The 23,749-nt window shown below is 45.7% G+C and overlaps 1 protein-coding gene across 1 annotated transcript in view; it reads right to left on the bottom strand.

The window, feature by feature from the left end:
- Positions 1-14,788, bottom strand: part of UGGT2 (UDP-glucose glycoprotein glucosyltransferase 2) — a 306,688-nt gene extending 291,900 nt beyond the window's left edge. Inside the window, exons 1-2 of the mRNA XM_084618017.1 lie at positions 13,905-14,788; positions 11,729-11,811 (exon numbers count right to left, since the gene is read on the bottom strand). Of these exons, the coding sequence (XP_084474143.1) occupies positions 11,729-11,811; positions 13,905-14,044 (223 nt within the window). The 5' untranslated portion in view covers positions 14,045-14,788. The remainder of the gene's footprint in view (positions 1-11,728; positions 11,812-13,904) is intronic.
- Positions 14,789-23,749: the final 8,961 nt, after the last annotated feature.

Below are 23,749 nucleotides of genomic sequence, written 5' to 3' on the forward strand. Positions count from 1 at the left end.
AAAACTGGTTGCAGTTGGAGCGGAGACCAGAAGGGACAACCCCAGACCACACCCTATTACCGGGGGCCGCCCAAGGCTCCACCTACCTCCCAAAGAACCCTCCAGACCCCTTATCGTCCCACCACCCCATTCTCCAGCAACCCACCTCGCCCCAGTGACCCGTCAGCTGGATGATGTTTTAAATGTAACAAGCTGGGGCATGTAAAGGCCAACTGCCCCAAGAACCCCAACAGATTACAGTTCATTGCACCGGAATCACACCAGAGGTCCGCAGGCCCAGATACCTCCCAGATACCTTTGGAGCGGAGGGAAACTGAGTGTGGGCAGGAAGAAGGTCACCGCGTGGAGGGACACCGGAGCACAAGTGTCAGCTATCCATGCTTCCTTAGCGGATCCCAATTTAATCAACCCAGAGATCCAAGTGACGATTCAACCCTTCAAGTCCAACTCTTTCAATTTGCCTACAGCCAAGTTGCCTGTCCAGTACAAGGGCTGGTCAGGAATGTGGACTTTTGCAGTCTATGATGATTATCCCATCCCCATGCTGTTGGGGGAAGACTTGGCCAAGCATGTGAAGCAGGCCAAGAAGGTGGGAACGGTCACCCGCAGCTAGGCTAAACAAGCCGTGAGGCCTAGCTCTGTTCTGGAAACTTCTATCAGGACCCGGTCAGAAGCGATGGACCCGGACCCCAGGCCAATGTCTGCAACAGCAGTAGTGGATCCAGTCCCAGAAACCCAGATGGAACTAGTCCCAGAACCGGAACCAGCCGAACAACCAACACCAGACCCATTGTCAGCACTGAATCCAGTACTTGCAACCTCAACACCAAAGGGCCCCACCGACCCTGAACTGGCAGCAGCCCATAACCCTACACAAGAGGCTCAGCCGGAGCCTGAATCCCAACATAGTGCACCAGCGGAGAGTGGTTCACAGTCAACAGAAACAGCTCCATCCCCTATATAGCTTCCAGAGGGACCAAGCCTAGGTCCACAATCCAATGAGGAACTGATGTCTCCAGCATCAAGGGAACAGTTCCAGACCAAACAGGAAGCAGATGAAAGCCTCCAGAGAGCTTGGACGGTGGCACGGAACAACCCACCGCCTCTCAGCTCTTCTAATCGATCCAGGTTTGTTGTAGAAAGAGGACTTTTATACAAGGAAACTCTTTCTGGTGGACACCAGGAAGACTGGCATCCTCAGAGACAGTTGGTAGTTCCAACTAAATACCGGGCCAAGCTCTTGAGCTTAGCCCACGATCACCCTAGTGGCCATGCTGGGGTGAACAGGACCAAAGACCGTTTTGGGGGGGGGGGGGTCATTCCACTGGGAGGGAATGGGCAAGGATGTTTCTACCTATGTCCGGTCTTGTGAGGTGTGCCAAAGAGTGGGAAAACCCCAAGACCAGGTCAAAGCCCCTCTCCAGCCACTCCCCATCATTGAAGTTCCATTTCAGCGAGTAGCTGTGGATATTCTGGGTCCTTTTCTGAAAAAGACACCCAGAGGAAAGCAGTACATACTGACTTTCATGGATTTTGCCCCCCGATGGCCGGAAGCAGTAGCTCTAAGCAACACCAGGGCTAAAAGTGTGTGCCAGGCACTAGCAGACATTTTTGCCAGAGTAGGTTGGCCCTCCGACATCCTCACAGATGCAGGGACTAATTTCCTGGCAGGAACTATGAAAAACCTTTGGGAAGCTCATGGGGTAACTCACTTGGTTGCCACTCCTTACCACCATCAAACAAATGGCATGCTGGAGAAGTTTAATGGAACTTTGGGGGCCATGATACGTAAATTCGATTTGGACCTAGTGTTGCAGCAGTTGCTCTTTGCCTACAGAGCTGTACCACATCCCAGTTTAGGGCTTTCCCCATTTGAACTTGTATATGGCCGTGAGGTTAAGGGGCCATTGCAGTTGGTGAAGCAGCAATGGGAGGGATTTACACCTTCTCCAGGAACTAACATTCTGGACTTCGTAACCAACCTACAAAACACCCTCCGAACCTCTTTAGCCCTTGCTAAAGAAAACTTACAGGATGCTCAAAAAGAGCAAAAAGCCTGGTATGATAAACATGCTAGAGAGCGTTCCTTCAAAGTAGGGGACCAGGTCATGGTCTTAAAGGCGCTCCAGGCCCATAAAATGGAAGCATCGTGGGAAGGGCCATTCGTGGTCCAGGAGCGCCTGGGAGCTGTTAATTATCTCATAGCATTCCCCACCTCCAACCGAAAGCCTAAGGTGTACCATATTAATTCTCTAAAGCCCTTTTATTCCAGAGAATTAAAGGTTTGTCAGTTTACAGCCCAGGGAGGAGACAACGCTGAGTGGCCTGAAGGTGTCTACTACGAAGGGAAATGTGCTGGTGGTGTGGAAGAGGTGAACCTCTCCATGACCCTTGGGTGTATGCAGCGACAGCAGATCAAGGAGCTGTGCACTAGCTACGCACCAACGTTCTCAGCCACCCCAGGACTGACTGAACGGGCATACCACTCCATTGACACAGGTAATGCTCACCCAATTAGAGTCCAACCTTACCGGGTGTCTCCTCAAGCTAAAACTGCTATAGAACGGGAGATCCAGAATATGTTACAGATGGGTGTAATCCGCCCCTCTGAAAGTGCATGGGCATCTCCAGTGGTTCTAGTTCCCAAACCAGATGGGGAAATAAGTTTTTGCGTGGACTACCGTAAGCTAAATGCTGTAACTTGCCCAGACAACTATCCAATGCCACGCACAGATGAACTATTAGAGAAATTGGGACGGGCCCAGTTCATCTCTACCTTGGACTTAACCAAGGGGTACTGGCAGGTACCGCTAGATGAATCGGCCAAGGAAAGGTCAGCCTTCATCACACATCTCGGGCTGTATGAATTTAATGTACTCCCTTTTGGGCTGCGAAATGCACCCGCCACTTTCCAAAGACTTGTAGATGGTCTCCTAGCGGGATTAGGAGAATATGCAGTCGCCTATCTTGACGATGTGGCCATATTTTCGGATTCCCGGGCAGACTACCTGGAACAGCTACAAAAAGTCCTTGAGCGCATAAGGGAGGCAGGACTAACTGTTAAGGCTAAGAAGTGTCAAATAGGCCTAAACAGAGTGACTTACCTTGGACACCAGGTGGGTCAAGGAACTATCAGCCCCCTACAGGCCAAAGTGGATGCTATCCAAAAGTGGCCTGTCCCAAAGTCAAAGAAACAGGTTCAATCCTTCTTAGGCTTGGCCGGTTATTACAGACGATTTGTACCGCACTACAGCCAAATCGCCGCCCCACTGACAGACCTAACCAAAAAGAAACAGCCAAATGCTGTTCAGTGGACCGAAAAGCGTCAGAAGGCCTTTAACAAGCTTAAAGCGACACTCATGTCTGACCCTGTACTAAGGGCCCCAGACTTTGACAAACCGTTCCTAGTAACCACAGATGCGTCCGAGCGTGGTGTGGGAGCAGTTTTAATGCAGAAAGGACCTGATCAAGAATTCCACCCTGTAGTGTTTCTCAGCAAAAAACTGTCTGAGAGGGAAAGCAACTGGTCAGTCACTGAAAAAGAATGTTACGCCATTGTCTACGCTCTGGAAAAGCTACACCCATATGTTTGGGGCGGCGTTTCCACCTGCAAACCAACCATGCTGCACTGAAGTGGCTTCACACCGTCAAGGAAACTAACAAAAAACTTCTTCGGTGGAGTTTAGCTCTCCAAGATTTTGATTTCGACATCCAACACATCTCAGGAGCTTCTAACAAAGTGGCTGATGCACTCTCCCGTGAAAGTTTCCCAGAATCAACTGGTTAAAATCGTCGTTGAGATGTGGAAAATATTGTTAGTCTTTATGTACTTGGTAGTATATTTAGAGATGCATGTGTCTTATTAACTCTGTTTTTCCTAGAGCTCCAGGAAGAAATCCCAGCCAGTGTTTCACCCTAGCTGAGATTTGGGGGGCGTGTCATAAATATAAAGGGAAGGGTAAACCCCTTTGAAATCCCTCCTGGCCAGGGAAAAGCTCCTCTCACCTGTAAAGGGTTAAGAAGCTAAAGGTAACCTCGCTGGCACCTGACCAAAATGACCAATGAGGAGACAAGATACTTTCAAAAGCTGGGAGGAGGGAGAGAGAAAAAGGGTCTGTGTGTCTGTCTATATGCTGGTCTTTGTCGGGGATAGACCAGGAATGGAGTCTTAGAACTTTTAGTAAGTAATCTAGCTAGGTATGTGTTAGATTATGATTTCTTTAAATGGCTGAGAAAAGAATTGTGCTGAATAGAATAACTATTTCTGTCTGTGTATCTTTTTTGTAACTTAAGGTTTTGCCTAGAGGGGTTCTCTATGTTTTTGAATCTAATTACCCGGTAAGATATCTACCATCCTGATTTTACAGGGGGGATTTCTTTATTTCTATTTACTTCTATTTTTATTAAAAGTCTTCTTGTAAGAAAACTGAATGCTTTTTCATTGTTCTCAGATCCAAGGGTTTGGGTCTGTGGTCACCTATGCAAATTGGTGAGGCTTTTTATCCAACATTTCCCAGGAAAGGGGGGGTGCAAGTATTGGGAGGATTGTTCATTGCTCTTAAGATCCAAGGGTCTGGGTCTGTAGTCACCTAAGGAAATTGGTGAGGCTTTTTACCAAACCTTGTCCAGGAAGTGGGGTGCAAGGTTTTGGGAAGTATTTTGCGGGGAAAGACGCGTCCAAACAGCTCTTCCCCAGTAACCAGTATTAGTTTGGTGGTGGTAGTGGCCAATCCAACGACAAAGGGTGGACTATTTTGTACCTTGGGGAAGTTTTGACCTAAGCTGGTAAAGATAAGCTTAGGAGGTTTTTCATGCAGGTCCCCACATCTGTACCCTAGAGTTCAGAGTGGAGGAGGAACCTTGACATGGTGGCATAGTGGTGGGATTAACCTGAAATCATTTTGAGATTTTTTGAACTAGAAATACAGATTTTAAAAAAATAATTTTTTTTCCTTAGGAAAGGAAGTCCAGAAAGCAGCTGAAACTGAAAGCAGCTTGTTTTTTCTCTGCTTTGTGGCCAAGCAGAGACAAAAGGGGATTATCTTTGTGAATTGCAGGTTTTCTTTGCCTGGAGGCAGGGTACTTAACTCCTGCAGGGAAATTCACAGTCTTCCAACCCAGAGTTTTTTTTTTCCTAAAAGTAAATAGGGGGGGTGTGTTCTACCCATTTGCTTTTTCTTTGGGCTGGGTAAGCAGGTTTCCAAGTAGTTGGAGGTTTTTTGCTTTGATTTGGGCCCAGAGCAGAGACAAGGGAATTGTCTTTTTCTGTAGGCTGACAATCACTATCAGAGAATAGGTATTCTATTCCAGCACAGCAAAATTTTACAGCCAAGTTTTGTTTGTTTTATTTCTAAACCTCGGGTGTAAAGTTAGTTAAAAACAGAAAGGTTAGAATGACAAAATCCGCGGTTCGACTACAGCTGGAATTAGCCAAATTTCAGGCTGAGGAAAAACAAAGGGAACATGAAAGACAGATAGAACTCATGCGGCTGGAGAAGGAGGTACAGGAGGCTGCCCACAAGAGGGAAATGGAGGCAAGGAAGCATGTGGAGGAGATGGAGGGGATAAAGGCCCAGCAGAATATACCAACAAACCCTAGCAATCCTTCTCCAGGTACCACTTCCCATCCCAGAAAGTTCCCCACCTACAAGGCAGGTGATGATACTGAGGCCTTCTTAGAAAACTTCGAAAGGGCCTGCCTTGGGTACAGCATCTCTACCGACCAATACATGGTAGAGCTGAGGCCACAGCTCAGCGGACCCTTAGCTGAGGTGGCAGCTGAAATGCCTAAACAACACATGAACAAGTATGAACTGTTTAAATCCAAGGCGAGAGTCAGAATGGGGATAACACCCGAGCAGTCTCGTCAGAGGTTCAGAGCCCTAAGGTAGAAACCAGACATGTCATTTACCCGACATGCCTACCACATTGTGAAACATTGGGATGCCTGGATATCAGGAGCAAGTGTTGAATCTCCAGTAAATTTGCCCTTCCTAATGCAAATGGAATAATTCTTAGAGCGTGTTCCTGAGGAAATAGAAAGATGCATCCTAGATGGGAAACCCAAAACTGTAATCGAGGCAGGAGAGATTGGAGCCAGATGGGTGGAGGTGGCAGAGAAGAAGAAAACTGGTTGCAGTTGGAGCGGAGACCAGAAGGGACAACCCCAGACCACACCCTATTACCGGGGGCCGCCCAAGGCTCCACCTACCTCCCAAAGAACCCTCCAGACCCCTTATCGTCCCACCACCCCATTCTCCAGCAACCCACCTCGCCCCAGTGACCCGTCAGCTGGATGATGTTTTAAATGTAACAAGCTGGGGCATGTAAAGGCCAACTGCCCCAAGAACCCCAACAGATTACAGTTCATTGCACCGGAATCACACCAGAGGTCCGCAGGCCCAGATACCTCCCAGATACCTTTGGAGCGGAGGGAAACTGAGTGTGGGCAGGAAGAAGGTCACCGCGTGGAGGGACACCGGAGCACAAGTGTCAGCTATCCATGCTTCCTTAGCGGATCCCAATTTAATCAACCCAGAGATCCAAGTGACGATTCAACCCTTCAAGTCCAACTCTTTCAATTTGCCTACAGCCAAGTTGCCTGTCCAGTACAAGGGCTGGTCAGGAATGTGGACTTTTGCAGTCTATGATGATTATCCCATCCCCATGCTGTTGGGGGAAGACTTGGCCAAGCATGTGAAGCAGGCCAAGAAGGTGGGAACGGTCACCCGCAGCTAGGCTAAACAAGCCGTGAGGCCTAGCTCTGTTCTGGAAACTTCTATCAGGACCCGGTCAGAAGCGATGGACCCGGACCCCAGGCCAATGTCTGCAACAGCAGTAGTGGATCCAGTCCCAGAAACCCAGATGGAACTAGTCCCAGAACCGGAACCAGCCGAACAACCAACACCAGACCCATTGTCAGCACTGAATCCAGTACTTGCAACCTCAACACCAAAGGGCCCCACCGACCCTGAACTGGCAGCAGCCCATAACCCTACACAAGAGGCTCAGCCGGAGCCTGAATCCCAACATAGTGCACCAGCGGAGAGTGGTTCACAGTCAACAGAAACAGCTCCATCCCCTATATAGCTTCCAGAGGGACCAAGCCTAGGTCCACAATCCAATGAGGAACTGATGTCTCCAGCATCAAGGGAACAGTTCCAGACCAAACAGGAAGCAGATGAAAGCCTCCAGAGAGCTTGGACGGTGGCACGGAACAACCCACCGCCTCTCAGCTCTTCTAATCGATCCAGGTTTGTTGTAGAAAGAGGACTTTTATACAAGGAAACTCTTTCTGGTGGACACCAGGAAGACTGGCATCCTCAGAGACAGTTGGTAGTTCCAACTAAATACCGGGCCAAGCTCTTGAGCTTAGCCCACGATCACCCTAGTGGCCATGCTGGGGTGAACAGGACCAAAGACCGTTTTGGGGGGGGGGGTCATTCCACTGGGAGGGAATGGGCAAGGATGTTTCTACCTATGTCCGGTCTTGTGAGGTGTGCCAAAGAGTGGGAAAACCCCAAGACCAGGTCAAAGCCCCTCTCCAGCCACTCCCCATCATTGAAGTTCCATTTCAGCGAGTAGCTGTGGATATTCTGGGTCCTTTTCTGAAAAAGACACCCAGAGGAAAGCAGTACATACTGACTTTCATGGATTTTGCCCCCCGATGGCCGGAAGCAGTAGCTCTAAGCAACACCAGGGCTAAAAGTGTGTGCCAGGCACTAGCAGACATTTTTGCCAGAGTAGGTTGGCCCTCCGACATCCTCACAGATGCAGGGACTAATTTCCTGGCAGGAACTATGAAAAACCTTTGGGAAGCTCATGGGGTAACTCACTTGGTTGCCACTCCTTACCACCATCAAACAAATGGCATGCTGGAGAAGTTTAATGGAACTTTGGGGGCCATGATACGTAAATTCGATTTGGACCTAGTGTTGCAGCAGTTGCTCTTTGCCTACAGAGCTGTACCACATCCCAGTTTAGGGCTTTCCCCATTTGAACTTGTATATGGCCGTGAGGTTAAGGGGCCATTGCAGTTGGTGAAGCAGCAATGGGAGGGATTTACACCTTCTCCAGGAACTAACATTCTGGACTTCGTAACCAACCTACAAAACACCCTCCGAACCTCTTTAGCCCTTGCTAAAGAAAACTTACAGGATGCTCAAAAAGAGCAAAAAGCCTGGTATGATAAACATGCTAGAGAGCGTTCCTTCAAAGTAGGGGACCAGGTCATGGTCTTAAAGGCGCTCCAGGCCCATAAAATGGAAGCATCGTGGGAAGGGCCATTCGTGGTCCAGGAGCGCCTGGGAGCTGTTAATTATCTCATAGCATTCCCCACCTCCAACCGAAAGCCTAAGGTGTACCATATTAATTCTCTAAAGCCCTTTTATTCCAGAGAATTAAAGGTTTGTCAGTTTACAGCCCAGGGAGGAGACAACGCTGAGTGGCCTGAAGGTGTCTACTACGAAGGGAAATGTGCTGGTGGTGTGGAAGAGGTGAACCTCTCCATGACCCTTGGGTGTATGCAGCGACAGCAGATCAAGGAGCTGTGCACTAGCTACGCACCAACGTTCTCAGCCACCCCAGGACTGACTGAACGGGCATACCACTCCATTGACACAGGTAATGCTCACCCAATTAGAGTCCAACCTTACCGGGTGTCTCCTCAAGCTAAAACTGCTATAGAACGGGAGATCCAGAATATGTTACAGATGGGTGTAATCCGCCCCTCTGAAAGTGCATGGGCATCTCCAGTGGTTCTAGTTCCCAAACCAGATGGGGAAATAAGTTTTTGCGTGGACTACCGTAAGCTAAATGCTGTAACTTGCCCAGACAACTATCCAATGCCACGCACAGATGAACTATTAGAGAAATTGGGACGGGCCCAGTTCATCTCTACCTTGGACTTAACCAAGGGGTACTGGCAGGTACCGCTAGATGAATCGGCCAAGGAAAGGTCAGCCTTCATCACACATCTCGGGCTGTATGAATTTAATGTACTCCCTTTTGGGCTGCGAAATGCACCCGCCACTTTCCAAAGACTTGTAGATGGTCTCCTAGCGGGATTAGGAGAATATGCAGTCGCCTATCTTGACGATGTGGCCATATTTTCGGATTCCCGGGCAGACTACCTGGAACAGCTACAAAAAGTCCTTGAGCGCATAAGGGAGGCAGGACTAACTGTTAAGGCTAAGAAGTGTCAAATAGGCCTAAACAGAGTGACTTACCTTGGACACCAGGTGGGTCAAGGAACTATCAGCCCCCTACAGGCCAAAGTGGATGCTATCCAAAAGTGGCCTGTCCCAAAGTCAAAGAAACAGGTTCAATCCTTCTTAGGCTTGGCCGGTTATTACAGACGATTTGTACCGCACTACAGCCAAATCGCCGCCCCACTGACAGACCTAACCAAAAAGAAACAGCCAAATGCTGTTCAGTGGACCGAAAAGCGTCAGAAGGCCTTTAACAAGCTTAAAGCGACACTCATGTCTGACCCTGTACTAAGGGCCCCAGACTTTGACAAACCGTTCCTAGTAACCACAGATGCGTCCGAGCGTGGTGTGGGAGCAGTTTTAATGCAGAAAGGACCTGATCAAGAATTCCACCCTGTAGTGTTTCTCAGCAAAAAACTGTCTGAGAGGGAAAGCAACTGGTCAGTCACTGAAAAAGAATGTTACGCCATTGTCTACGCTCTGGAAAAGCTACACCCATATGTTTGGGGCGGCGTTTCCACCTGCAAACCAACCATGCTGCACTGAAGTGGCTTCACACCGTCAAGGAAACTAACAAAAAACTTCTTCGGTGGAGTTTAGCTCCCCAAGATTTTGATTTCGACATCCAACACATCTCAGGAGCTTCTAACAAAGTGGCTGATGCACTCTCCCGTGAAAGTTTCCCAGAATCAACTGGTTAAAATCGTCGTTGAGATGTGGAAAATATTGTTAGTCTTTATGTACTTGGTAGTATATTTAGAGATGCATGTGTCTTATTAACTCTGTTTTTCCTAGAGCTCCAGGAAGAAATCCCAGCCAGTGTTTCACCCTAGCTGAGATTTGGGGGGCGTGTCATAAATATAAAGGGAAGGGTAAACCCCTTTGAAATCCCTCCTGGCCAGGGAAAAGCTCCTCTCACCTGTAAAGGGTTAAGAAGCTAAAGGTAACCTCGCTGGCACCTGACCAAAATGACCAATGAGGAGACAAGATACTTTCAAAAGCTGGGAGGAGGGAGAGAGAAAAAGGGTCTGTGTGTCTGTCTATATGCTGGTCTTTGTCGGGGATAGACCAGGAATGGAGTCTTAGAACTTTTAGTAAGTAATCTAGCTAGGTATGTGTTAGATTATGATTTCTTTAAATGGCTGAGAAAAGAATTGTGCTGAATAGAATAACTATTTCTGTCTGTGTATCTTTTTTGTAACTTAAGGTTTTGCCTAGAGGGGTTCTCTATGTTTTTGAATCTAATTACCCGGTAAGATATCTACCATCCTGATTTTACAGGGGGGATTTCTTTATTTCTATTTACTTCTATTTTTATTAAAAGTCTTCTTGTAAGAAAACTGAATGCTTTTTCATTGTTCTCAGATCCAAGGGTTTGGGTCTGTGGTCACCTATGCAAATTGGTGAGGCTTTTTATCCAACATTTCCCAGGAAAGGGGGGGTGCAAGTATTGGGAGGATTGTTCATTGCTCTTAAGATCCAAGGGTCTGGGTCTGTAGTCACCTAAGGAAATTGGTGAGGCTTTTTACCAAACCTTGTCCAGGAAGTGGGGTGCAAGGTTTTGGGAAGTATTTTGCGGGGAAAGACGCGTCCAAACAGCTCTTCCCCAGTAACCAGTATTAGTTTGGTGGTGGTAGTGGCCAATCCAACGACAAAGGGTGGACTATTTTGTACCTTGGGGAAGTTTTGACCTAAGCTGGTAAAGATAAGCTTAGGAGGTTTTTCATGCAGGTCCCCACACCTGTACCCTAGAGTTCAGAGTCGGGGAGGAACCTTGACACCTGTAAATCTGCCCTTTATTTCTTTCCATATTATGCATAACTAGTATTTTTCTTTTAATTTTGCTATTTTAATCAACACTGCAGTATTTATATACACGATAATCATTGTGTTTTGTGACCATGTGAGTCTAATTATTTTATTATAGAGTACTTCAGGGTATTAGGTTCACCAGAGTCATCTGATGGTCCAAGAATACATTCAACAAGAGTTATGAGTGGAACAATTTTTTTCCCACAGAAATACGTGTTTCTAGAGTAAATATTCACACGCAACAATTAGCTTCACCACAGGCATTTGGGTAAGCAGAAATCATTCTTAGTAAGACTCACTTCTTGCACTCCTGTCCCTCTTGAATTCCCTAAATAAGCTCCATTTCAGAGCCCTCACACAGGGTAGAAACCTTCCCAAAAGGAGAAGGGCAAATATGCTGTGCATTCTCAATGATCTCAAGGTCACATCATACCATATATCAGACAGACAGGCTCAGCAATGTCAGACATTGTCTCTAGCAGCATTGTGTTCTGGGGCAGCTATATTTGAAGCCAAAACGAGCTTTAAGCAGTCATGTAAAGGGGATGCTGCTGCACAAAATAAGATGTCACTGTGGCAGAAGAGCCTCTACCAAGGAGCAGCTGCAGAGTAAGTCTTTGCATAACGAAAATTAATGTGTTAATAAGAAGATTACAATTATATTTAGTACAAGGTGTTTGATTAAAACATGCTTTTTAAATACTTACCTCTTTGCTTATAAATTGTTAATTCTCGTACGGTTTCCAAAAACTGCCAAAACTTCTCATTATCTTCTTCTGCAATAAATTCGCTGTTTAAAAATAAATAACATTAATTTGTCCATATGGTTTTGTTCAAGTGTACAGCACAGTAAAATCTACATGATGCTACTTTTAAACTATATAGCAATATAGGAGTGCTATTAAACTATAGTCTTGCAACCTTTTATGGTAAAATAATGAACGCTGACCTAGTTGTATCTTTTTCAGTTAAAGTAAAAGTCAGAATCAAATGCTTTCAGTGTGACTCAAGCTCAGCAATCAGATCTGCAGAGTAAAATTAAATAAGTTGGATTTATTCCTGTAAAAGGTACTAGTCAATTTTATTTTTGTTTCACATACATGTCAACATACAAAATATACATTTTTTATACATATTTGCTTTGCAAAAATGAAAATGCACATTTAATCAATTGAGAATTTTTAAATTATTGTCACTGATACAGTTTGTAATTACCTAGCTGGAGATCCACGGGTGGTCTCCAATCCGTACAGAGCCTTAAAGATTGATAGTTTGTTACCACCACAATAGTGGAGGACAGTTATTAGTTTTATTGCAAAGAACTGAAGTCCTCTCAATTTAACTCAGGTCACTCTTTCTAATCACACTTTATTGTTAAAAGGACATCAACTGAAAATTTACCTATTATTATTATTACTACTTTGTTTCCAATGTTTCTAGATGAAGAGTTGTAAATGTACAAAGCAGTCAATTAATCAGTTTCCCTTTTTTATGAGTCTCTTTCACACACTAAGAGGAGAGATAAAAGTTATAAAAATGGCAAAGTATGATTGTAAATCCACATTTAGTGATAGAGGCACTAAGGGCATATATGGTATTGGAAACTAAATTTAACTTTTTTTAAGTTAAACTGAAACTGAGGTGATTTCAAGCTAACAGTATCACTTTAAGTGTGCTGGTTTTGTTTTATTAATATTAAAACTATACACATTTATCCACCCTCTGCTGACTCCTTGATATGCCTTTGCTGCATTTGGGAGGGGAAAGTTATTTTACTCGGAAGATTATGTAAATTAGCTGGTTGTTGCTCCTCAGTTTGACCTGCAAAACATGTGACCAGGGGAAAATATAACAACTTTTATATACTATACCTTAAAAATTACATAGTTTGTTAATTCATGCAACTATAGCGCTATGTAAATAGCCAACAGCATCCATTTATGTCCCTTAAAGATGCGAACTGCTATGCCAGTAAGAAGTATTAGGGCAGATACCTCTCAATTAAGAGACCACAGCCACGTTTCAAGCCTTAAATCAATCATTAACTATTAGGGATTAGGAGATGCTTTTTCCAGGGGGTTAGATGAGAAAAGGAGGCAAATAATCTCATGATGCATGTTCCTCATGCAGGTTTCAGAGTAGCAACCATGTTAGTTTGTATCCGTAAAAAGAAAAGGGAGGACTTGTGGCACCTTAGAGACTAACAAATTTATCTGAGCATAAGCTTTCGTGAGCTACAGCTCACTTCATTGGATGCATTCAGGGGAAAATATAGTGGGGAGATTTTATAGACACAGAGAACATGAAACAATGAGTGTTACCATACAGACTGAGTCACTCTTGTTACAGTCTATATGGTAACACTCATTGTTTCATGTTCTCTGTGTCTATAAAATCGCCCACTGTATTTTCCACTGAATGCATCCAATGAAGTGAGCTGTAGCTCACGAAAGCTTATGCTCAGATAAATTGGTTAGTCTCTAAGGTGCCACAAGTCCTCCTTTTCTTCCTCAAACAGCCACCTATAACGGCATATTCAGTCGAGTATCCTCTTTCTGATACAGAGCATAGGGCTGATCTAGTATGGTGGCAATTCCCTCTTTTCTCTTCCCAGCAGTAACTACTAAATGGGGGCGGGAGGTTACTACTGAGAGGCTGAGGCGTCTCAAAAGGATCACCCACAACTACTGGACAACCAGAAAAACTTGCCCCGCTCAAGACAAAACTCGCGTTATAGGGAGCCTCGCCCTCCCGCTCGAGGGGGAAGCGGCACCGGAGAGCGAGAGTCCCCGTCGCGGAAGCCAGGGATCCCCCATGCCCCACAGGCCGCGTCCGCCCCCGGGGCCGGGCCCCGCGGCGAGGGAGCGTGTTACCCGCACGCACCTCGCCTCCAAGAGCAGGGAGGTCGCCGGCCACTTCGCCGCCAGACGGGCCGTCACGGCCTTGGGGGAGGCTGGGGCCCCGCACGGGGGCGGCCACGCGCACAGCAGTAGCAGCAGCAGCCGCCGCCGCGCCGCGGCCATGGGGACAGACGGAGAACGGGCTGCCGGGGAAGCGGGGCGCGAGGGCTCAGCCGGGACCCCGCCACGCAAGGGAGGAACGCGGCGGAGCGGACAAGCCGCGCCAACGCAGCGCTTTTACCGACCTCCCTCCCACCTCTCGTCGCCGGCCCAGTTGATTCATAAACGAGCCCCGGCACCCTGCCCCCATTGGCCTGGAGATGCGCTCTCTCTCTCGCTATTGGCCACCCAGAGGACCAATCAGAGCAGCCAGCCTAATGACCTGCGTGGCGAACACAGGCGCCAGCTCCTCAGCGCCGGTAGGCGGCGCTCGGAAGGGGGCTGGCGCGAGAGGCGGGGCCAGGCTCGGGCGCCGCATGGACTGTTCGGCGGGGACCGTTTGCTCCTTCTTCGCAACTGCCAGCGCGAGCTGCCTCCTCCACGGATCGGCGGTTGGGCCAGTTAACTCCCCCCACACCTCGCCACAAGGGGAAAGGGGCGTGGAGGGAGGGGAATGCTCCCGACCAGCAGGGCTGGCGCCCCCACGAGATGGTCTATCGCCAGTGGGGGACAGCATGCTGCCCACCCACCCCCATCCCACGCGTGCGCTGAACCTGAGGGGACCCGTTATTTACATCGGCTGCAAAGGACCGTTTGGGCGGAGTTGATGGAAAGTTATTTGTACCAGGCGGTTGCAGTCTGGGGGCTGCTCTCCCCTTCCCAAACGTGGCAAAAGGGAAGAGGGGTCCCCGCTTCTTAGACAGGAGGTTCAGAGTGTTGCCAACTCTTAATGATTTTTTTTATTGCAAAACTCAGCGGGGGGGAAGCAGGGTTCAGCTGTGGAGAGACTGTGGAGAATCTCAGCTCTCATTTTAAAAAAATACGTTTCTAGCCCTCATGGTTGTGGACAAAGTATGAAAAGGTGAAGCAAATTATGCCTAAGAGGCTCAGAAAGACAAAGGGAAAAATTAAAGTGCATTATTTTTAAAGCCAGTCTCATGATTCTGGGGGTCTGACTCCAAGTTCTTGAATTCCTGATGCTGGCAGTACTGTCCACAGAAGGGCCAGGGTCTGAAAAAGCTACTGATTTTACATGAAATAAAGGAATTCCACAACCTTTTAACTAGCATACATTTCTGTGTCCCTCATTTTGGGTCTTGGTCACACATTGTGTCCTACATTTGGGCTTTGGTAGGCTGAGAGGTATGTGGACAGCCAACATTGCCATGAATATAATGGCAATCATCAATTTAATATCTCACAGACATACCACCTTTTAAATCTATTTCAGCCACAACATTTTTAATGTGGGTTTTCAGAGCTCATTGGTCCCATAATCTGACAGTTTTGCCAACTTGCAAATGGTCTTGTGTGTTTTTTAAGCCCCAACATTTGGAGTTATTTGATTAGGTGAGAATCTCACTTTTATTTTTTTTAAAAGTTTCTGGCCATCATGATTGTGGGGAAAACTGTGAAAACACAAATCCTGACAGATTCAAAAAACAGAAAGCAAATAGAAAGAAACCAAAATATTGTATTTGTTTCCAAGTCAATCTTGTGATTTTCTAATTCATGATTTTTTTTAACACTTTGGGTTGGCAATAGTGCATCTGTGTTCAAAAATTAGTTGAAATTGTCTGTCTGGACTCAACTATACCTATTTTTTTGTTATCTGATAAGTGTTTTCTATGTGAGTACTAAAACCTAAGTACTGTCAAGTGGGAAAAGGTTTTGTATTGCTGTCTCAGCTGTCCTGAGGCATCTCTATTATTTAATATTTATATTGCAGTAGCACCAGAGGCCACAATCAAGATCAGACAACATTGTGAAGGAGGCTGTGAAAAGAAATTCAAAGATGCAGTCTATACCCCAAACTACCTACAACCTAGGGCCCAATGTTGTGAACAGTTATGCGCATGCTTAGCTTTAAGTAGTCCATACTTCCCAACATTCTCAGAATGAAAACCAATGGATTATAGATTTGCATATATCTGCATAAATTTACATTTTGGATATATTTAATAGCTCCATACCAGAATACAGAGATGGTGGTTGGGGATGGAGTGGGAAGAGACAAAGAGACTCTAGCACTTCATTCTGTCTCCCTTTGTACTGTCAACATCAGCATTTCATTCTCTTCTCCCACTCTTCCCTCTCTGCCAAAGAAAATATTTAATTCTTCTTTTCTCCAACACCAGTTTCATTCCAAAAATACTACAGCCCAATTTATATTTTAAAATACATTCTGTTCTCCACTGTCAACCATAACTTTCATTTAGAAAAAAACAACACACACTTTTTTCATTTTTAAAACACCCCCACATTCTTTCCCCTCAACATTTTTTAAAGATACTTTCAATTTCTGCCATCTCACAAAAATGTTGTTTGAAATCGAAGCCCATCTCAGATCCAGTCTCATAATTTAAAAAATATACACTCCCCAATCCAATCTAATTTTTAAAAAAACCCACCATCCTCGTGAAATACAATCAGTTTTATTATCTGCACTGCAAACCTCCCCCACCCACACCAGTTCTATTTAACCCGGCTATGAAGGGGACAGGAGTTCTGCTCCATTTGCTTACAGACCAGGACCACATATGGGACCACTGAACAGCTCTGACTGGCTTCCCTGCCCCAAGAGAAAAGGGAATGGGCAGCCATATTAGACAGTTATTTATTGTATTCAAGGTTATTTCCTGCCCTGTAGACAGATCTACAGAAGAGTCTGAAAAACTATAGCCTGAAAAACTATAGAATACCAGAGGAGTTAGAAGATCTGGTAATTACATTCAGGTCCATAGGACTTCTCATCTGCTTAAAGCCAGGCACATGTGTCTTTATAGAATCAGGGCCTAAGAAGGCAGATGACGTGCTAGGAGAGGGATACAATCAAATGTATAAAGATTGGTGGAACATTAGTATTTTTAATTATTATAAACAAATTAAAATAACTGCCAGCTATTCCTAACTGGCACCCCAATCTATCCATCATTAGCTGGCTGGTTCTTTAGAAGTATCACAGCCAACATAGGTTTGAATGTTATACCAATAAAATAAAAACCAGCAGGATCTTATTTAAGGGGAAAAGGCAAAATACCACATTTATTGTGAATACAGAAAGAATCATAGTAAACAGTTAGTTATAGCTATAACATTCCATTCAATCTCATATTTATTCACACATTCATTCATTCATACACACACACACGTTCTGCAAGGTTGTTATCATAGTTACTACCAGCCTTAGAGTTGCTCATGCCAAGCCACTGGCCAGGTGGCCTGGACACAAGGAGGGAGCAGAACCTTGTCGGATGCTCATCTGATGCTCCTGGAAGTTGGTTTGCAGAATCAGACCCCAAAGTTCTCACTTTCTGGAGTCCATTTTTATAGGAATTTCTTCCTATGCCAGTCTATGGGAATTGCTTCATCATGCTGTTGCTGAATCAATCAGCAGATAGCACATTCCTGACAGCTCCGTGCTGCCAGATGTTATCTTGTTCTTTGATTCTCCCATTCTTGAGGCTGTTGGGTGGATTCCAGTCTGCCCTCCGGGTGTCCTCTGGTTATTTCCACTTGACGCCTTCTTCAACTAATGGACACTGGATTCTTAGGCTGGCACCTCCCTGATCATTCAGTTATTAACCACACCAAGCATCCATCCACATACATCCTCTATCTCTATTTAATCACAATTGTTAACAAAGCAAGATGAATACAACAAAAGGGCAGGGAGTCTCTGGGTGCTGTTTCTATTGTTACAGAGTATTGCTTTGAGTCTCTCTCTGTGTGAGTAGTTGTTGTTACAAAGAATTGCTTTGAGAAATGTACTAACACAATTAGCAGCTTGGAAGTTTCACACATAGAGGGAGAGAAACAGTACCAAAAACCAAGAGACCTCTTAATTAGTAATACCCTGGAATTTAAACTACGGGGAATCAAACTCATTTGTGATTTTAATACAGAACTTCTTTAATATGATCCATCATGAAGAGCAATTTGAAAGAAGGATGGGTGTAGGTTTTACAGATAAAATCTTTGTTTGGTTTTCATGTTATAAATTTATATTACGGAATCTGGAACCTTCCTTCCTCTCGTGTTTTGGGAAACACATTTTTGGGTTTGTGTAGTTTTTGGTCTTGCTCCCACGAAATTTATTGTACTGCACCACATTATTAATTTGGTTAAAGTAAGGATTTCTAGTATAAGTATTGGCAGTACAGTCATCTCAGTGGTATCAGCTTTTCTCCATGTGAGATTTAATTTATATAAGTTCATTTCATACTTGATATATAGTCTATATTTTTGCCCTTTTTGATATTCCTGGAATGATTACTTAAGCTATATCAATCGTTATCAGGATGTATAATTTCCTTACATGTGGTATTTTCAACCTCAATACACTATCTTTGATCTTCTAATTTTGTATTATTCTAAATATCATCAGTGTTTCTAGTGCAAGGTCAAATAAGTGAAATGTAGCATCCTGTAGGATTGTAATATGTATCAGTTCACGGTGACAGATGCACTCTACTCTACCAACTACTTTTTATATATGAAACGTGATGGTCACCTTTTGATAGTTTATATTTATTAGGTTGATGAAAATTCTGCCTGAACCTAAATTTTTAATAGATTGCATCCTTTCCATCTCAAGTTGTTATCTTGTTAGATTTTATAAGGTACTGTAGAAATGAATGAGTCAGGTCAATAAATTCTCTCTAGGTTATGGAAGTATAAAGATATCCATGAACTCAGTGGCTGCAGAAAGTTGTGTTTGTGGATTAATGAGTAGTTCTGAACCAGTGATCCAGTATTTGAGTGTGTGCTGTGCTATAGGAAATATTTGGCCCAACTGTCCTGTCTGTTAGGACAGTCGTCTCCAAACTGGGGTGCGCGCAGCAGAAGCGCCGCTGGATGGCACTCCGCCGTTTTTTTTCTTTGGCAGTAGCTCGGCATGTCCATGGCTGGTGTTCCCCTCTGGCAGCGCATCTGCAGCAGGTCTTCCAGTCTTCTTCCGTCAGCTGCGAGTCTGCGCCAGGTCTTCCGGTCTTCACCCTGGGGGTGCGTGAGCCAAAAAGTTTGGAGACCACTGTGTTAGGATACCATACTCCTCCATCAGTTTTGCTACAGTCTTTACAAAGAACTAAAAGAAGAGTTGGAATAGGTGAACCTCCCCGCTACCAGTTTAGAAGCATTTATGGATGCATGAATGGCAACTGGAATACAAGAGTGACTTAGCCAAGACCAAGGCTTAGCCTTCAGTCCTGAGCAAGCTCAGCCTTTGGCAAGCCTATGCAGACTGATACAGTATGGCCCTGATTATTCCCAGACAAGTGAGAGTGCAGAAGATAGGAGAACCTCTCCTTCTATTGTGGAGGAGCAAGACATCAGTATTCATACATCATGTCAAACCCCCTGCTAGCCTGATGTCAGGGAAAAGACTACCCACACACCCAGTAGGGGTCCTAAGCCCTGTGCCACCAGGGAGAAACCTCAAGATTGTTAAACCAGGAATCTCCATCCATCCCCACTTCCACAGATTCCCTGCAACTGCAGATCTCACAGGTTGGGCAGGTCTTTCCCATATGGTGGGCCTTGCTTTACTCAGGAGCAGGTCCCCGGTCTTCCAGTACACCTAAGGTTACCCCAGTTCTGGTAGAAAAAGGAGAAGGGTCTCTACTGGCTTTGGGCCTAGTTACACAGGAGACTGCACTGCTGGAAGTGATGATTGGGGAACACGGGGAAGTCCTATGCTTTAACCTTATTTCCTCACTGCATTTCACCATGGTATTTGAGGCATCCTGGCTAATCCGTCACGATCCCCATGTTCTGTGGTTCCAATTTCCTTCCCATCAAGCTTCTGTAGCAAGAGTCTTACCTTCTCATTCAAGAATTTGGAATGCTGGAAACCAAACTGAGGATTCCGCTGCATTAACCCGGATGTTTCCCCACATGGTGACCACCCTATCGGCCAGAAATGCCAACACTACATGATGAACCATGTGTTTCTGCAAAGTACCTAGACTTTCAGGATGTCTTTAAAAAGCAGAACTCAGACTCACTATTCCTGCATTGTGTTTACAATTGACGCATTGACTTTCATCTTGAAACCAAAGTTCCATTTGGGTGTATATATTCTATGTCTGAACCAGAGCTAGCAGCATTAAGGGAATACCTTCAGGAAAACCTAGATAAAGGTTTTATCCACTACTTTACCTTCCCTGTAGGCTCCCCAGTACACTTAGTTGTTGTTCTTGTTTTTACACAAAAGTGTACGCTCTAAGGGCACTCAAACAAATAACAATATGTAATTGGTATCCCTTACTGTTAATCCCAGCACTCTTGGGCTGAATATGGCTTGGATGTTAACCAAACCAGACCTTAAAAGAGCATATAACCTAGTTCAAATCAGAATGGGGGATAAGTGGAAGACAGCCTTAAGAATTAGGTATGCACACTTTGAATATTTGGTAATGCCCTTTGGACTCATCAGTGCCACCGCCACTTTCCACCACCTTGTCAAAGACATATTTGGAGATATCCTAGACCAGTTAGTGGTGGCATAGCTTGACAATATTTTAATCTACTCCAGTGATCAAGCAAGCCACAACCATCATGCCCTTGAAGCTCTTACATAATTGCACCAGCACAGGTAGTATGCAAAACTGGAAAAGTGCATATCTGATCAATCATCTGTCAAATGTTTGGGGTTCATCTTGTCATCTGATGAACTATGGATGAATTCTCAGAAAGTATCAGCAATTTGGGATTGGACGGAATCCAGAGCATCCAAAAATGACATGGGGTTTGACAACTTTTACAGAAGATTTATTCCAAACTTCTCAGAAGTCACAGCCCCAATAACTGCCATCCTCTGTAAACCTGCAAGATTTCACTGGCCTGCAGAGGCCCACCAAGACTTTGAATGTGTGAATATAGCTTTCATGTCTGCCCCAGTGATGGTCCACCTTGATCTTGACTAACCCATGATCCTTGAGGCTGATGCCTCTGATGTCGCCATCCAGTAGTACTATCCCAAAGAATGGGGCCCATTGTGTGTATTTTTCACAAAAAATTACTCCAGCCGAACATAATTATGAAATAGCAGATAAGGAGTTACTTGCTATCAAGGCTGGATTTGAGACAAGGTGACACTATATTGAGAGGGCCAAACACCCCATCCTAGTCTTAATAGATCATAAGAATCTAGAATACCTATGATCTGCCAAGGCACTGAACCAGGGGAAGTTATATTGGGCCCTATTCTTTTTAAGATTCAATTTCACACTCACATACCACCCATGCAACAAGAACAGAAAGACTGTTCATGGAAAGGGGAATATTAATAGAACCTGCAAAACCCTGAATAATCATCACCAGGCATATTAAAACCACATCATTTCATTTATGGATCTGTAGCCCTAGACTTTCTTAGCAAATGTCCAGCAGCCCTTCCAAATTATTTTTTTTAAACTCATAACCTCATCCAAGGAGGATCTCCCAAGTACTACCTTACATCACTATTTCTGGGTCAATGACCACCTCCATGTCAACAGCCACCTACACGTCCTCAATGCTCCTCCAAGATGAGGTGCTGTGCATATATCATGACACCCCCTTGGCAGGTCACTTTGGACAATTCAAGACTTTGCATGCTGTGGCACATTTGTTCTGGTGGCCACAAATGCGGGATGATGTCCAATCCTGCGACAACTGTGCTAGAACAAAAACGCTCTTGAGCAGACCTTGTGGCCTCCAAATGTGAGGTCTGTCGGGGTGCCTGGACATAAATGGGAGTGACTCAGGTCATTCTCTTCTTTAAGTTTTGTCTAATGGAGATTCAGTCCTGCCTGGAATATTGGCAGAGGGATAGCTCAGTGGTTTGAGCATTGGTCTGCTAAACCCAGGGTTGTGAGTTGAATCCTTGAGGGGGCCATTCTGCCTCAGGCTGCTCTCCCAGCCAGCAGCACCATGAGCACCCATGAGATGATGATAGCTAGCAGTCATACTGCACTGTCTGCTGCCAGCCTACCCCTTGCTCCCTCGTGACAGCAACGGCTGACAATCATTTTGCGCCTTTTTCTGTGCAGGCGCCATATTGCTATCAGCATCGTCATTCACCCGCCGCTTCCGCTGCCACTCTGCTCTTCTGCAGACGCCATACCACGGCAAGCATGGAGCCCACTCAGATCACCGTGGCAGTTATGACTGTTCTAAACACCACGCATATTATCCATCAGTATATGCAGAACCAGAACTTGCAAAATCAGGTGAGTAGGCGATGGCAGCGCAGTGAGGAGGACATGGATACAGACTTCCCTCAAACTACGGGCCCTGGCAGTGTGGACATCATGGTGGTAATGGGGCAGGTTCATGCCGTGGAACGCCGATTCTGGGCCCGGGAAACAAGCACAGACTGGTGGGACCGCATAGTGTTGCAAGTCTGGGATGAGTCCCAATGGCTGTGAAACTTTCGCATGTGTAAGAGCACTTTCATGGAACTTTGTGACTTGCTTTCCCCTGCCCTGAAGCGCTCCAATACCAAGATGAGAGCAGCCCTCACAGTTCACAAGCGAGTGGCGATAGCCTTCTGGAAGCTTGCAATCCCAGAGAGCTACCGGTCAGTTGGGAATCAATTTGGAGTGGGCAAATCTACTGTGGGGCCTGCTGTGATCCAAGTAGCCAATGCAATCACTGAGCTGCTGCTATCAAGGGTAGTGACCCTGGGAAATGTGCAGGTCATAGTGGATGGGTTTGCTGCAATGGGATTCCCTAACTGTGGTGGGGCGAAAGACAGGACCCATATCCCTATCTTGGCACTGGAGCACCAAGGCAGCGAGTAAATAAACCGCAAGGGGTACTTTTCAATGGTGCTGCAAGCACTGGTGGATCACAAGGGACGTTTCAACAACATCAGTGTGGGATGCTGGGAAAGGTACATGACGCTTGCATCTTCAGGAACTCTGATCTGTTTCAACAGCTGCAGCAAGGGACTTTCTTCCCAGACCAGAAAATAACCGTTGGAGATGTTGAAATGCCTACAGTTATCCTCGGGGACCCAGCCTACCCCTTAATGCCATGACTCATGAAGCCATACACAGGCAGCCTGGACAGTAGTCAGGAGCTGTTCAACTATAGGCTGAGCAAGTGCAGAATGGTGGTAGAATGTGCATGTGGACGTTTAAAAGCACGCTGGTGCAGTTTACTGGCTTGGTTAGACCTCAGCAAAACCAATATTCCCATTGTTATTGCTGCTTGTTGTGCGCTCCACAATATCTATGAGAGTAAGTGGGATACGTTTATGGCGGGGTGGGAGGTTGAGGCAAATCGCCCGGCCGCTGATTACGTGCAGCCAGATACCAGAGTGGTTAGAAGAGTACAGGAGGGCACGGTGCGCATCAGAGAAGCTTTGAAAACCAGTTTCATGACTGGCCAGGCTATGGTGTGAAAGTTCTGTTTGTTTCTCCTTGATGAAAACCCCTGCCCCTTTGTTCACTCTACTTCCCTGTAAGCTAACCACCCTCCCCTCCCACCTTTAATCACCTTTTGCAGAGGCAATAAAGTCATTGTTGCTTCACATTCATGCATTCTTCATTAATTCATCACACAAATAGGGGGATAACTGCGAAGGTAGCCCGGGAGGGGCTGGGGAAGGAGGGAAGGACAAGGCCACACTGCACTTTAAAACTTATTGAATGCCAGCTTTCTGTTGCTTGGGCAGTCCTC

The sequence above is a fragment of the Lepidochelys olivacea genome (genome assembly GCF_965140295.1).
Source record: "Lepidochelys olivacea isolate rLepOli2 genome assembly, chromosome: 1".
NCBI classification, from domain to species: domain Eukaryota; kingdom Metazoa; phylum Chordata; order Testudines; family Cheloniidae; genus Lepidochelys; species Lepidochelys olivacea.